The following is a 17098-nucleotide window of genomic DNA, read 5'->3' as shown; positions in this document are numbered from 1 at the left end:
TAATATAATGCCCACCTATTATTAAATGTTTTATTAATATGTGAATGCTCATCAATTTTGCATTTACTTGTGTGAGTAAATTTACTCTTGAAAAACTTTACACGTGTATATTTTGTGTATGCGTTTGCGGCTTTAATTTCACAGCACATATAGTTCTATCCAGTCAAAATAATGATGAACCCACCACAAATTGCAACAAAAGGTTTTCTTCAAAACAAATTTATTAGAAGGGTCTCCAGAATAAAATATTAAAAGTCTAAAAATATATATGCAGACGAAGTTCACTTTTTTCAAGATGGCCGTCATAAACATCATTTGACAATATCTTGACCTGAAATTTTTATTTTTATACTATTTTAAATGTTGAACTATTGTTAATAATATTGTCAACGACAATTAAACATAATGTGAGCTTTTTTCTCTTTTTTTTCTTCTGATATTTAATTTCAAAATAGCTAACAAACTAACTTAATTTTGAAATAATTCCTTTTCTATGTGAAATCTTCGATTATATCAAATGCTATGATATATGTGTATTTTGTTTGGGGATACAGGGATATTATTACAAAAAAATACAGAACAAGAAAATTAAGAAATGCAGTTAAATTAATTATATTAATGAGAACTGAATATGTTTCTTGAAGGTTTTAGGCAATGGAAACTATAAAATGAGTAGAGTTATTTGAATTTGCTGGAGATATTATTATTGTTCTCTGCTGTTGCTGCCTGAACACACTCTACACCCAGTGAATCAATTTGGATCAGCTTTTTGACAAGAACTGCTCACATCATGTCTTTCAGTTACATCACACTGTTTCGAGGTTTCCAGTCCTGATGTGCCATTGAATAGACATGCTAGGGTGGCTTCACTGGAATGCACTATGTCATCTTGTGTAGCATTTTTATCCAAAAACATCTAAAGGCAACACACCACCATTCGTTGTGTCATTACTCGTTTTAGCAGCTTTATATAGTCCAGTTTAGGAATAGTTCCTCTTTACAAAATACTACAAAATTCTTATATACTTTTTGAAATCTTTCTTTGATGATTACAAGTAGGTTGACCTCTGTAGTATTTAAATAACCCATTGGTTTGAAGTAACTTGTCATATTACAATGTAGTACTAACTGATAACAACTATGCGAGTGGTATAGTGTCACTTGTGTAACAGCAACACGGGGCGGTGATCATGTATGGGGGCTGTTAGCTGAAGCATTTCGTAGTCGACACGGTACTTGTCAGTTGAGAGCACTTCCAAAAATGAGTAGTCACATGACTCTCTCGATAGAGTATTTTTCACAGAATATATTCAGACAGTGAACTACATGGCGTAATTAATTGTGGTGTGTAACCTAAAGTGTGGACCAATGACTGATGTTCGGTTAAGTCTGAGGAATCAATGTTTATTATTCCTGGCTTTTGTCAGCCACGAGAATTGCCACCTAATAAAAATATTTCTATTTTACAAATACACCAACCAATGATCGGTGGCCAAACAATGTAAGTGTAGTATCAAAGAATGATTCATTTAAACTCTTCACTTTCATCCCCCTTGTTTCATTGTGTGGTGCTGCTTCAGTAATGCAGCAATTATGTGGTGTGTTTGTTCCTCGACACCTACAGAAAACTGCATCATAGCTGAGCTGCTAAACACCCACATTTCACAGTAAGCAGGTGGTTTTGGTTTAGATTATGGTTGCTTATTGAAGAGGGTTTAAGTGGGTGCTAGCATAACTACACGGAAGAGCTACCGATAAAACTAACAGGCAATGGGACAGCAATATATTTGAAAGGGCATTAGCATACAGCAAATGTCCTTTCAAATTAATATTGTTGCTGAGACATAATGGATTGAAAAAAAGTCCATTCCACTAAAATCAGAAGCCATTGTTGAGAAAGTGATTCGTGCACAATTTCAAACATCCATACACATGAAGATGCCACGTATTTGTTTCGTGAAAATGTGAAGCACCAACACCATGTTCACCGACATCTACATAGAGTGAAGGCGGCACACTTTAAGTCATGTAGTGTACATAATTATATTGGTAGGCCATCAATCATTGGAGGTGTATTTTAAATTTGGTTACATTTTTGCTGGACAACAATCCTGTTGTTACTACATATATTTCTGGCCTATGAATATATGGTTACTTAGTTCTATTGGTGATGACGTATCATTTGTAGATATAACCAATATGTTAATTACTAAGTGCACTGTTAAACTGAAAAATGTTGGTGTCAGATATATGTCCCTGTTTTAAACAAATTGTCATGGTTGATAAAATACAGTGGTGATGTTTGAAATTTATATTAAAAAAGAGAAAACAAGAATGACTAACCTATTCCACTCTTAGCTAACCATCAATCATTGGTTGTGAGTTGTGGCCATTTTGCCATTTATCACAACACGGTTGGTGGTACAAATTACTTGTTCTGTATGATGCAACTTGTATTCATTTTTAAATACACCCCTATGCCAAAAATAATGTCAATACTGGAACGTTTGTTTTGTTTTAGAAGCCATTTTAGTAGCCAATATGAATTCATGCATCCCCAAAACTCCACAACTGAAATACTAATTATTGTTTTGCGATCAAATAGAATGTATCTTACGGCCAGTTCTTTCTTTTGGTGGCCATTTTTGTAGCCATTACTGGAGTTAAAATAATGATACAATATTCCAGTTAGCAAACTGTTGTCATAAATCAATTCTTTGAGTCCTAAGACTCTGTAATTCACATCAAACTAACATTTGCCCTTCATGTATGTGATATAAAATGGATAAATAGCAATTCTAATATTCTGGACACCATAGTGCTGGCCATCTTGAATATAAGCGGTGATAAAATATGACCACATTAGTGAATGGACACCACAATTGAAGTCCTTGCATTTTATAACCCCGTTATTGAACTTAATTTTTTTTACTGAGGACAGGACACACGAGAATTCAAGATATGGCGACGTCTTTCTTTTGGTGGCCATCTTGGATTTAAATTATAACTCAATATCCATGTTAGCCTAAGGTGATTATAAATGAATTCCTTAATGACTGAAACTTAATCACTGACATCAAAATCTTGATCTTGATGATGCAAAATGCAATATATTTTCATTTGCATGTTTTGACAGCCATAGTGGCAGCCTTCTTGGTTTTAAGTGGTAATGCAATATCTTGATTAGCCAACTTCAGTTTATAATGAATACCTTAACTCTTAAAACCCAGTCATAAACATTAAAAAAAGGTCATAAGTGAAATATTGCCAATTTTATGTTTTGGCAGCCATCTTGGATATTTAAAAATGTTCAAGGGTGCCAAGTTTGAACCTCTTGAATTTTCAACCAGGATCCTCCAATGAAAACCACACATACACACACACACACACACACACACACACACACACACACACAAAGCAATTGTGGATACCAAACTCAAATGTTTGGTCTAAAATGGTATGGTATGAGACTAGAGTATGGGGGGATTTTATTCAACATTTTTGTTACCATAGTAACATTATATTCTAGTATAAGGAAGTTTTAAATTGAAATACCTTTAAATATGAACAGTACATACTAAGATATTCCAATAATTCCAAAATAATGTGTATCTAATAATGCTGAATGATATATGTCACCGATACGAGAAATTAGATTAAAAGGTACCTATTTTGGCAGCTATTTTGCATTTTAGGCAAAGTTACAACCCAGTTAATTTACAATAATATTTAATTGTCTCTGCTGATCTTAAAAACCATAGTTTAGCATTTACAATCGGTACTAAATATACATTTGAAGTCAAGATATAGTCAAATAAAGGCTTATGACAGCCATCTTGGATTTATGCTAAAAAAGAGTTAACTTCTCCTGAATATATTCTCCTAGACTTTTTGTATGTTAATTTTGAGGTTTTTTCTGATAACAAATCCAAAGAGAAACCTTTTGTTGCAATTTGTGATGGGTTTGGCTATTTTTGGGCCGAGATTGACTGAACTAATACATTTAATACTATTTTCAAAGTAGCGGGAAGAAAAATAAATACATGCATGTCACCAGTTCAGGGAAGTTCCCCAATCAAAGGATTTTTCCGCTTCCCTCATTCATTAATTAATGTCAACTTATATCCAATTACAGTTCAAACACGCTGTCCTGGGCACATACCTCAGCTGCCTGAGCTGTCTATCCAGGTTAGTGGTTAATGAGAGAGAAGTCGGCATAGTGATCTTACACCTACCCATGGAGGCGTTAAATCACGCCCTGGGTGGAACCCAGTACCTACCAGTGTAACCACAAACTACCGAGGCCACCGCCTGCATTGTAGAATACATATTAAGATGGGATTATACGCGTGTGGGTGGCGGATTGGGGTGGGTTTATATATATATATATATATATATATATATATATATATATATATATGAATATATGTGAAAATGAATGTGAGAAAGAAAATAAGACATAGTTACCTAATCTGTAATTAATTGTGACTAGAATTACTTTTCCCGTTGACACGAATACTTCCCCATCAAAGAGTGGGGAACCGCCACTATAGTACTGAAAGTTTCCACCATGAATAAACACCATAACTGCATAAGTCTGGGACTGTTCTTGTGAATCTGGTAATGGCCGATACACATTTAGAAATAAGCAATTTTCCGATACCTGTGGATGATAACAAATTCGTTTGATATACATATACTAGTAAATACAAATATTTAGTTCATTTAATAGAACTTTGAAACAACATTAAACATTAATTAATTAAATAAAATGAAATAATAGGCCACCAAATGAAGCTATGGGGGTTTGCTATATTTCATTGCCCCCCCCCCCCCTCCCCCCCCCCTTCTTCGTGATAGATTCCATTGGACACTGATATTCGTAACCACCGTGTACGGTCGTACACACCGATGTGCACCCTTGTAAAACGCTGTCCTGTAGAAATAAAGATTTCCTGTTGCGCTGAACAGAGATTTTGGAGAAGATTTGAATCCGGAAAGAACGTCATCTGACGGGTACAGTTATAGGTGTTAAGAAAACAAAACTGATACTGAAACCGATGTAAACAATTACAGTACATGTTAATCTGTGTAATGTCAGAGTTACATCAGAAACGATCGTTTATTGTTGTATGATAATCAGTCATAAAGTAAATAAATGGGTAAAATACGGGTTTGCAGTCCAATTATGAAACAATATATAATTGTCAGATTTTAAAACGCAGCATGTGTTTAATAATAGGATTGCAAACCTGTATTTTATCAATTCATTTATTTTATGACCGATTATCATAGAGAATTAACCGATCGGTTCGAATATCTCTAACATGACATAGATTGACATACTGTAATTGTGTAAATGGGTTTCAGTAGTTTTGTGGTTTCTTAGCACCAAAAAACGTACCTCTCAGAGCACGTGTTCCTTCCGATTTCATATTTGCACAGAAATCTTGTATAGTGCAACGGGAAATTTTTACAGGACAGCGTTTTAAAGGGGTTAATGTGGGTCACTATTCAAACTTTGTCTCGCTTTAGGATAGGATAGGTAGATAGAATAGATGTTTAACGACACTATGTCAAACTATGGTAAATGTAGGATAGGATACCATATTTTCACCATAGTTTGTGACATCCAATAGCCTATGTATTGTTCGTGCTGGGGTGTCGTTAAAAATCTATTCTATCTATATATCTTATCCTATCCTAAGGCGAGACAACAATTAAATAGTGACCCACATTCACCCCAGTAAAATGATAGGATACCATATTAACGTTCAATTAAGGATCAAGCACGTCTCTCCTGGGCACAATCTCAGACTTCGTCCGAGACAAAAGGGGGAAAGAGGGAGTAGAAATTGGTAGAATTTGAAATAGCAATTAGTGAAAAAGTTAATAGAATTTAAGTTAAGCATAATATAAATAGAACTGCAATTCTAAAATATTACAGAAAGCAACAAAAAAAGAAGAAAAAAGGCCATTGTAAGATGAACTGTTGTGAGATAGGTGAATTGTATATGTAATGCAGACTTGCATAGAATGGTATGTAAATTCACCTTTTATGTTTGTAAGACTTGTGTTTAATATAAAAATATTCAAAATATCCATGTAAATGTTTCAAACAGCATGTACTGCACCATACTTAAATAATTCTGACTTCAGATATTAAATACAATACAATAATAAAGGTTCAGAATGTTTTAAGTACGGTATGTATATACACATGTACATAGAGAATTAGAGAATCAGGAACTGCATAACTTTTGCTGGTGAGTATACCCTATGTACTATATGCATACCACATATATTGCATTGCTTTGTGGTTTGTTGTTATGAACATGTAGTTTAGCATGAATATCATTCATAATTTGGTCTTAAACCTGTTCAAAATGTCTGGATGTTAACTTCAAAATTGCCATGCAGTTTTTTCATATACATTGTATTATGTTTGTAATATTCAGGGCATTTCAAATTCATTACTCATACTTAGTCAGATGCCAAAAATTTATTATATTTTTGGTGGAATACATTCACCACTAACCCAGTTTAAAAGTAAAAGCAGAATTATTTTCAAATATTTTTAGAAAATTAGGTGAAATATTCACCTTGATCAGAAATTTGCCCTGTTAAAAAAAACGTGCACTACGGGCACATCCACCGTGGTTTCTAAACGTTTCGTACCCAACACGTTCGTACCATACCGTTTCGTAACCACTAGCATACCAGTTCGTAACCAATTAAATAATGTCATACATTACACCTAACATTAATATATTTTTTAAATATACAATTATAATGTTATATTACAAACATATTGTAACATTTAGCAAAACAATTGTTGTAATAATCACTCAGTATCTTTTATAAGCATTAAATGAGCAATTATGTGCTGTGCATCACTGAAGCATGCCGTTTCGTAACCAAAAAGCATGCCTTTTCGTAACCAAAAAGCATACCTTTTCGTAGCCAAAGAGCAATTCTTTTGTCTTGTAATTTGGTGTCGATTCCACAGTGCAGCGATGGTGTTTATTGTTATGCATAACCGTTCCAAGATATCGATGGGAATATTTCGCAAGACCGATCCTCTCTTCGTACGTATATATGCTCAAAACAAAAACATTCATACACGCACACGTACTTACGTGCGCACACGCACGCACACGCACGCACATATAACAAAAATATACATTGTCCGATATAATACATTTTTGATAGAAGAATACAACTTTTTGTTTTAATTTATGCCTTTGTTTGGTATGCCTTTGGGTACGAACTGGTATGCCTTTGGGTACGAACTGGTATGCTTTTGGGTACGAACCGGTATGGTACGAAACGGTATGGTTACGAAACGACCTGATACCACATCCACCAACAGATTGCCTGCAGACAAGTTGATTTGAATATGTCTATGGATATACTTCATCTTGAAAAATCCCTATGGGGGCGGGGGTGGGTGCGGTGGGTGGGGTGGGGGTGGGGGGGAGGGCAATATAGTGGGCCCACGGTCTAAGGGTGTCTTCCAGTCGTCATGGTTGGTATAATGGTGCGGACGGGCCCGGCTCCGGAGGATACGAGATAGTACTAATATAAAACAAAGTATTGTTTAGAAAACAGTAGCCAAGTAGAGGCTGATCCAGTTTTTATTTTTTCTAAAGAGTAGAGAACAAACGTGGCGTTTTGCAGGAGTCCTCGAAGGAGTCTGCTGAAATTAACCGCAAAAATGACGCGATGGCAAGGAATGTTGCCAAGAAAGAATCCACCGTGGTGGTGCAGGCTGTAGAAACGAGAATCTTCTCGGTCCCAATGGCCGAATACATTTCAGTAGAAAACTCCATTTCTCTGACAAAAACAACAAACATTCTGAGAGTATTGCTAAAGCAATACATGTCCTCTATCTACAAATTTTCCTATCTCCTAAATTCAATAGCCATAAGTCTGTAAAAAACAAAGGTAAATCGCCATGAAAGTTAAACTTGATCTGTAACAATACACAAAATGTCAGCTCAACATCTTGAGTCATTGCAAATCAAAATTCGGACAACATATCTCCCAAGTTCAAGAACCATAGCTTTGTCAGCTCAATATTTTGGCACTGTGAAAAAAAACACTGATAGACAGGCAGACGGGCAGACAGGCAGACAGAAGGATAGAGATGAAACCAACCCTCCCCCCTCCCCCGGTAGGGAACTAATAAAATGGTGAAACAGGCACGTTCTATGGTGAGCTCCAATGTCGGGCCTATAAGGAGTAAAAAAAGTTAGATATACTTTGCCAATACTTACATTTATGAATGGCCATATTTTAAAAAGAGAAAATTAAACATTTATTAAATTAAAATTATAATTTATTTAAAGGTGTTCTCCCCCCTCCCCCTGTTCATTGTTTCTTTTTCTTTTATCATGTATTGAGTGAACATTAAGTGAAGCAACTATTAGCAACACCAAATACTTTTATTTTATTTATTTATTTATGATTTAAAATAAATCTTTTCTTTTGTTTGCATTTTCTATATTTTTTTCCCGCTCTCATTCTTGAATGTTTTAAATAAAATTTTACTGTAGCTATAGCGTTTAAATTGATGTCCTAGAAGTGTACTAGTTATACCACACGCCTGTAATTATTGAAATTTATTAAATTAAAATTTGAATTTTTTTTTTTTTTTAATTTTAATATAAAATTTTATGAAAGGTGTGTTTTTTTGTTTTGTTTTGTTTGTTAAACATGCGCCGAGATGGAAGCAACCGAATGCATTCATGATAGGCGAGGCATTTAATTAGTTAGAATTCTGTGCTGTCTTTATTCTATCATAGTAACTTTCCTATTGTGCACACAATTGCATGGGTTTAAACCAGGTACCTTGCGAAGTATACAAACCTAATATATAGCTTCGGTTTAAACGAAAAAGGAGAGTGGAGACAAAAATAAAGATATTTGCATTGGTTTTGTAATCGTTTCAAAATGTTAAATATTGCTTATAAATGTTAGATAAAATTGACTGTACCCATGTTTTGCCTCAATTACATGTAGGATGTTATGCATACCCGTTTCTGGCAAACGTTCTTCGGCACTGATCCACAGTGCTGGTAGCACATCGGTCCCGTTCTTGTAGCATTTAGAGTGCCAGACCATGGTGGAATTTTTTGAGGATCCGAAAATCTAAATAGTATAAAATGTAATGTGTTAACATCTTCACACACTTTGCTAATAAAGAACCTGCAGGTCTACGTGTGTTTGTCATTCAAATTATCCATCTGAAGAAATAAATCATTCCAGAGCTTTAAAATCGGTCCATTTACGTCTTAACACTTACTTATATGTATATAGATTAAGATATACAGCAAATTATGCTATTCATAATCACTTTACTATAAACTATAATAATTGAGTAACCGTTGGATACGTTTTCTGATATGTATCTAACGGATACGAATGTAGTATTCTATTTCTTACACATCTTTAAACAAAGAAAAAACGCTTAAAATAAATTTAAACAATTTTTCCAACTACAGCTTATATATGGTTCTTGTATATGTAGTTAACTTGTACATCATTGCAGCTTTGGAATTGCTTTATTCCAGGGTTGGTGTGCCTTACACTGATCTTAAACATGATATTAACCAATGTATCGGTCAACTTGGCAAGTTGATTGGAACGGTGCGGTTGCAAACAAACGTCATTCTGTCAAGCCAGTCCTGGGAGAGTGGCAGTCCTCTTATGGGTGGTGCAGGAAGAATGAAATAGTCTTGTACAGTGATAGCATCGATCATACATCCTTGACACATTCGTTTATTCTGAAGAAAGATCATCCACCGCAGTGAAAACTGTCAGTATACACTGACGGTTAAACCATTTTTTGGTGGCGTGTAAAGATATACATGTATATATGGAAGACAAAATGTGATGAAATCATTTTGATTTCACCTACAACTTATTTTGAACTTTTTACGACACGTTGAGTTTTATTCAAAATTTTAATATATTTATCTGTGATATTCATACACACGAAATTTTAACATACTTGATATTTATACTTTACACAGCTCTTTTTTAATTTTATATTGATGTTGATAATCAAAGCATGCATTTTTTTTGCCATTGTTTGACACCCAATAGCCGATGTATTTTTGTGCTGGGGTGACATAGATGGTTTGAACCAATAATATTTTTTTTTATGTAAGTAATTCGTAAACCTGTATACAATGGACATATCAGAATAAAATGATATTCGTCTTCTATATCGTCCTTATTGCACAATTTACATTTTCTTTCAGATCTTTCTATACCATAATATCTTCCTTGTTCAATGAGCAATTGATGGGAAGATACACGAAATTTTGTAATAAGCGTGGCATAACATTGAAGTAATCGGTTTCGATCGTGCTTTTTCCCCTAGGCCATCTAGGAACAGCCAATCATTTGTTTTTAAACCGATATCACATGTAATATGCAATAAATACAAATACAGCTAACAAAGTTAGATTAACAAATGCTAGTAAATCTTATAAAAAGTGTATAGAAAAAGCCATTTCAAAAAGTAAATTCATTACGGAAAAGAAAATGCGACAGCTACGTTCCGATGACCCAAAAGAATTTTATAAAATACTTAAGGGACCGAAAACACCAGAAAAACACACACCTTCAGTGGATGACTTTTTAAATTTTTTCAGTTATCTAAATAAGAGTGAACAAAATGATACTGTACCAGATTTTAATATAAACGAAGTAATTGACGAAGTAAATAATAATGAAACCATAAACGGAAAATTTAGCGAAGACGAAATTAAAAGGGCCATAAGTCAACTGAAAAATAACAAAGCGGCTGGCACCGACTAAGTAATTAATGAATATATTAAATCTACTGCTGACTTATTCATTCCAGTCTACGTTAAATTGTTTAATTCAATACTAGATCATTCTGTTTTCCCAGATGAATGGCTTAAAGGTACAATTATCCCAATCTATAAAACAATAAAGGGGGACTCCCCCCCCCCCCCCCCCCCGCCCCCCCGTTCCCCCCCGCCTCATTAACCCAATCTATAAAAATAAAGGGGACCGCTCATTACCTGATAATTATCGACCCATAACTTTACTCTGCTGCTGTTCTAAATTATTTACAACTATACTGAATAACCGCTTAAAAACATTTATTGAAGAAAATGATATTTTGAGTGAAGCGCAGTCAGCTTTTCCAAAAGGATATTCAACAATATATACCATATATTTACATTACTTGATAGATATTTAAAAAAACAAAAAACCCCAGAAATTATTCTGCACTTTTGTCGATTTCCAGAAAGCTTTTGATATGGTATCTCGTACACACTTATGGCATAAGCTACTGGATTATGGCATAAACGGTAACATTTTTTAAATTATCTACCAAATGTATAAAGGCTTAAAATCATTAATATATGCAAACAATCAGAAATCTTCATTATTCCCATGCAGCAACGGCGTCCGTCAGGGTGACAATTTATCCCCAGTCCTATTTTCCTTGTATCTAAATGACCTAGAAAAATATTGAATTAATTTTGAATGTAAAGGAGTTACCCCCATCGATGAAAACCAACAAAACCCGCTCGACATCGGCATTGGCATTCACTTTCTTTGCTTACTTTATGCAGATGATACTGCTATACTAGCTACCAATGCCGCTGATTTACAACACACACTAAACGTATTTGATCAGTACTGTAACAAATGGAAACTAAAGATAAATATATCAAAAACTAAAGTTTTAATTTTCAATGGAAATGCCAGAGATTATAAATATACTTTAAAAATTGGAAAATATATTCTTGAACATGTTAAAGGGACATTCCTGAATTTGCTGCATTGTAAGATGTTTCCGACAAATAAAATATTTCTACGATTAAACTTACATATTAAATATATTTTCTTGTTTAGAATATCAGTGTCTGTATATTCAATGTGTTTCTGGTCGTCTTTATATTTGTAAGAAGCCCAATCTGGATTTTGCCTTCAAATAATTTCGCGAAAAAATATATTTTAGGAAATAAAATGAAATTTAACCTAGTACAACTTTTAAAATGATCAGAAACACCTTTAATATACAGCCACTAATGTTTTATGCAGAAAAAATATATTTGGTATGTAATTACAATCGTTAAAAAGTCTCTGTTAGTCGATAACATATTTAAAATTGCAGCAAACTCAGGAATGTCCCTTTAAGGAATTTAAATACCTTGGGGTCACTTTTAGCAAATTAAATAATTTTAAAACGACCAAAGCCCAATTAAAACATCAAGCAACTAAAGCTATGTATTTTGTATTGGCGAAATCTAAAGACAATAATCTATCGATTGAGTGTAAATTTAAAATGTGTGAATCAATGGTTCTCCCAATCTTGTTATACGGTTGCGAAGTTTGGGGATATGGAAAAAACGATATATGCGATTCTATTCAAATAAATGTCTTCCGACACATCTTGCCAACAAAAAAATCCACCCCATTATTTATGTTATACGGAGAATTGGGGAAAGTGCCCGTGGAATTAAATATTCAAAGAAGAATGGTTTGTTACTGGGCACACATTATTTCAGGGAAACAATCAACTTTATCATTTCTTCTATACAGATTTATGATGACAGATCATGTTACAAATAGAATAAATTATAATTGGCTCACTAGTATTAAAAATATTTTGAAGCATTTAGGAATAAGCGATGTTTGGATATCATATACCTTTTTATCGTTAACTTGGCTCTCACAACAAATTAAAATTAAATATTTACAAATATGGAATAATAGCATATCAATGTCATCAAGAGGCAAAACCTATCAACTTTTTAAAGAAGAACTCATTTTTGAAAAATATTTAAATATAATTCCCGAAAGGTTGTGGAGATTAATTATAAACATTAGAACGTCAAATGACTATTTATCTGTCGAACCTAGAAGGTGGAATAACATATTATTTGAAGACAGATTGTGTACTTCATGTGATGAAAGTGACATTGGTGATGAATTCCATTATTTATTTATATGTACATTTTTTTCATAATTCCCGAGTAAGATTTTTACATCCCTATTATTATACTATACCAAGCACCTACAAATTCAAAGAACTAATGAGCAGTAAGAAAATAAGTGTATTAAAGAAGTTGGCGAAATTTATAAATGTAATTTACCAGTTTTTTAAAACGTCCTGGTAACTAAATAACTCATGTCACAATCAAAACTGTTTACTAGCTATATTACAATTATTATTATTATTATTATTATTATTATTATTATTACTGTACCATGTACTGCCATTACTATTACTACTACTGCTACTACTACTACTACTATTATTATACTACTACGACTACCATTACTAAATGTAATTTACCAGGTTTTTAAACGTCCTAGTAACTAAATAACTCATGTCACAATCAAAACTGTTTCCTAGCTATATTACAATTATTATTATTATTATTATTATTATTAATTGTTATTACTACTACTACTACTACTACTACTACTACTACTACTACTACTATACTGTTACAGTTATTATCAATTAATATCATATACAAGTAAATACATGTATTATGTATTATCATATGTTATTATTTCATCCTCCTGTAAACCATCTTGTCACATTTATACTATTTATTATGTATGTTCCTCTAACGCCGTTGTGGAACGGCCTGAGTGTAATAAAGTTCTGTTCTGTTCTGTTCTGATGGTAAAGTCTTAAAAGCAGAAAGTAAGCCCAGTCGTTAATATTGTATTATTAATATGTATTATGACTATATCTCTGTTGTCACGGGGATCCTATAATACCCGTAACTGAATAAAACACGATTATCCAAATATCTCTCCTAATTGTATATCTATTAGATCTCACTGTATAGGGCAGTCTAATACCCGAGTGGCTCGGCTCTAGGTATAATCAGAGATAAGATCTTATATATATATATATATATATATATATATATATATATATATATATATATATATATGAAGCATGTTTAGTTCACTAGAAAACACAACAAAACACAATACACTTTGAAATCTGTATTAACTCTAACGCTGACAAATGTACTTGCCGCAGTAGTTAATTAACAACAACAATATAATAACAACCTAGGTGTCTAGTTTACACAATATTCTAATCACTTCACCGTGATACAACACACACACGTGTGATAATTGAGAAACGCTTCCAGGGGAACTTAATTAATAAAGGAATTACAACTCTATTCCTAACTGATTAATTTTTAATTAACCCTTAAATACTCAGTCAGTAACCTTGTAATACAGAATTAATACTGGTACATCTCGCAATAAAGACAATAACCTACAGTTTACCTAGGTCCTCTAGGATGACCGGCTAAGCTTTATCTTACCAAATACTCGTATAAATATATTAGAACAGTGAAGCCTACAATTTACTTCGTCAGATTACCGGAGACACTGTCTAAAGAATATTGGTACAATACAGTATTAAAATATTTAAAGTCACATCAATCACATCAAGGTTATACAACAGAGCAGAAAAATATATTTACCAGTCCAGTCGGACTACGTTCCGCGGGAGCCTTCCAATGTTTCTCCCCATTATATCTAAAATCCTATCTATTTATTCAAAAATCTCAGAGACAGCGAATATCGCCTGGGGGCACAACGCGGTACCTCACCTATCATGTGATATTTCCACAACTCCCAGAGACGGTATATTTTCTTAGATGGCCAGACTTACTGTCACCTAGTTCGCCAGAAATACCATGGTCGCGCGGAGGTATTACGTAACCACTCTCCACATGGCCTCCACAACTGGTCTGGGTGTGTATTAGGGGTACGGTCGCTCGGAGGTATTACGTAACCAAGTGCCCACCTGGTCTAAGTGCATATTGGGACGCAGGACTACCACCGTCGCGCGAGGGTATTACGTAACCAAGCTGCATACAGCCCTCTAAAACAATTAACATCGCCACAGGCGAAAAGATAAGAGCATGTTCCGTCACACACCCCCAGCTCAAAAAGGATATTTCCTCTACCCTAGGATTAGGGATATATACTACATTTAAACAAAACAAAATGTGCGTTAACCGACGCATCCGGGCATTTATAACACAAGTAATAAGGTGACTACCAGTAATCACACTGAGTCTCTGAGTCCCTGGTATACAATAAAATATATAAAAACAAAAACAGAAATCAAGAACGTCAACACATTATCACAACGTTCAACTTCGGGACAGGGCATCAGCGATTACATTGGATGTGCCCTTGATATGTTCAATGGTAATTGGGAATTCCTGCAGAAGAAGACTCCATCTCAAAACTCTCTGGTTGGTGACTTTCATTCTGTAAATGAAAGTAAGCGGATTATGATCAGTAAAGACAACCACTTGATGCAATGCCGATTTCACGTAGATCTGAAAATGCTTCAGAGCTTGTACCATGGCCAAAGCTTCCTTCTCTATAGTGGAATAGTTCACCTGGTGTTTGTCAAACTTTTTGGAGAAGAAACTTACAGGATGGTCCAGTCCATTTTCGTCTTCTTGGAACAGCACAACTCCAGCTCCCACGTCACTGGCATCCACAGCCAGCTTGAACGGCATTCGGTAGTCTGGTGCTGCCATCACGGGAGACGAGGAGAGCATCTGCTTGAGACGGTTGAATGACTTCTCGCATTCATCTGACCACTGGAACTTCGATTCCTTCTTTAGTGCCGCACGTTTTACAGGTTTTATCTGATAGGCATGCTGTCGACTCGGTGTAGCGTTGGGTTCCAAGCGCACATCCTGGATTAAGGTATTGGTAACCGTTGGAAAGTCCTGACAAATGGAAACATTTTCTTGTATCAACGTAGTCAGCTCTGCTGGCTGGGGGCTGTTAAGGTGCAAGTCCGGACTCAAGTCTGCTAGAATCTGGCTGTTGGTTAATTTGATCTCTGCAGTCTTGACGTCATCACAGGAAATTGAGTGATTCTCAATCTGGACAGGTAACACTGGAACTATCGGCAGTCTGTCAAAATAACCTTTTAGCAAATTGATGTGACAATATCTACTTTTCCTAACCCTATCAGGAGTGTTTATCACATACCCTGTCTCATTAACCCGTTTGTGCACAACATAGGGACCGAAATACCGGTTCTGTAATGAACCCCGTTTAATGGGAAGGTACAGCAGCACCTTATCCCCTGGTTTAAATTCCCGACTCCTAGCCTTCTTATGAAACACTGATTTTATTTTGCTCTGAGCATAGCTCAGATGCTTCCTAGCTAGTTCGGTCGCCTGCCACAACCTATCTCTAACTCTCTTATTCATTAATCCTCCCTTGTCCATATAATAACCTGACATCTGATCCTCCATCTCACCCTCAGTTAACAATGTAGTGCGAGCTGCCAACAAATTTGGATCAGCCCCCTGCTTTAGGATTAACTCTTGTCTATTACAAGGTAAGTCCCTTCTATCAAACACAACTGGTTCATTTACCCTCTGCGGGAGGTCAACAGGTTCCACCACATTTAGTTCCTCAGTTGACTTATCTACCATTTTACTGATAACCTCATCCACTCCAATTTCATGGCTCACACACGTATCAGACAAATCACAATATTCCTCTGGGTCTCGTGCTACCCTTCTGGCCAAAGCCCTAGTCATTACACACGCAGGATAACTAATCTCATCAACCTCACACTCTTCTATGGGTAAAGGGCTGTCTTCAATTAACAACTGGTCACCTTGCGGCTGGCAACACTGACTAGTCAAATCGTTACCCAACAAAACTCCTATGTTTTCAAAAGGCAAGTCCTTCACAACACCCATAGTGACTGGTCCCGTCACAAACTTCGAACACAAGAAAACGTTATGTAATCGGACAACCATATTTTCTCCAGTAACCGAGGTTAAGGCCAAACTACGTCCTGTATCTGAATTCTCTATACCAGCTAAACAATCTGACGTTATAAGAGACTGGCTACACCCTATATCTCGATAGATTGATATTGCCTTAGGACTCAACTCTTGTTTTACACCACAAACCATACCAGTGGACACATACGGGTTTACTTTCTCTGCCATGGGACTAACCATTAACTCTCTCGCTAACGGAGCTGACCTCACTAAACCGACCACTTGCGCAT

At 35.1% G+C, this 17098-nt stretch overlaps 1 protein-coding gene across 1 annotated transcript in view; it reads right to left on the bottom strand.

The window, feature by feature from the left end:
* Nucleotides 1-17098, bottom strand: part of LOC121390752 (crystal protein-like) — a 36358-nt gene that overhangs the window by 3407 nt on the left and 15853 nt on the right. Inside the window, exons 3-4 of the mRNA XM_041522659.1 lie at nucleotides 9039-9153; nucleotides 4468-4663 (exon numbers count right to left, since the gene is read on the bottom strand). Of these exons, the coding sequence (XP_041378593.1) occupies nucleotides 4468-4663; nucleotides 9039-9153 (311 nt within the window). The remainder of the gene's footprint in view (nucleotides 1-4467; nucleotides 4664-9038; nucleotides 9154-17098) is intronic.

This window comes from Gigantopelta aegis, chromosome 3 (assembly GCF_016097555.1).
Source record: "Gigantopelta aegis isolate Gae_Host chromosome 3, Gae_host_genome, whole genome shotgun sequence".
NCBI lineage: Eukaryota > Metazoa > Mollusca > Gastropoda > Neomphalida > Peltospiridae > Gigantopelta > Gigantopelta aegis.
Note: the sequence above shows the minus strand (reverse complement) of the source record. Positions and strands in the feature narration are given on the sequence as shown.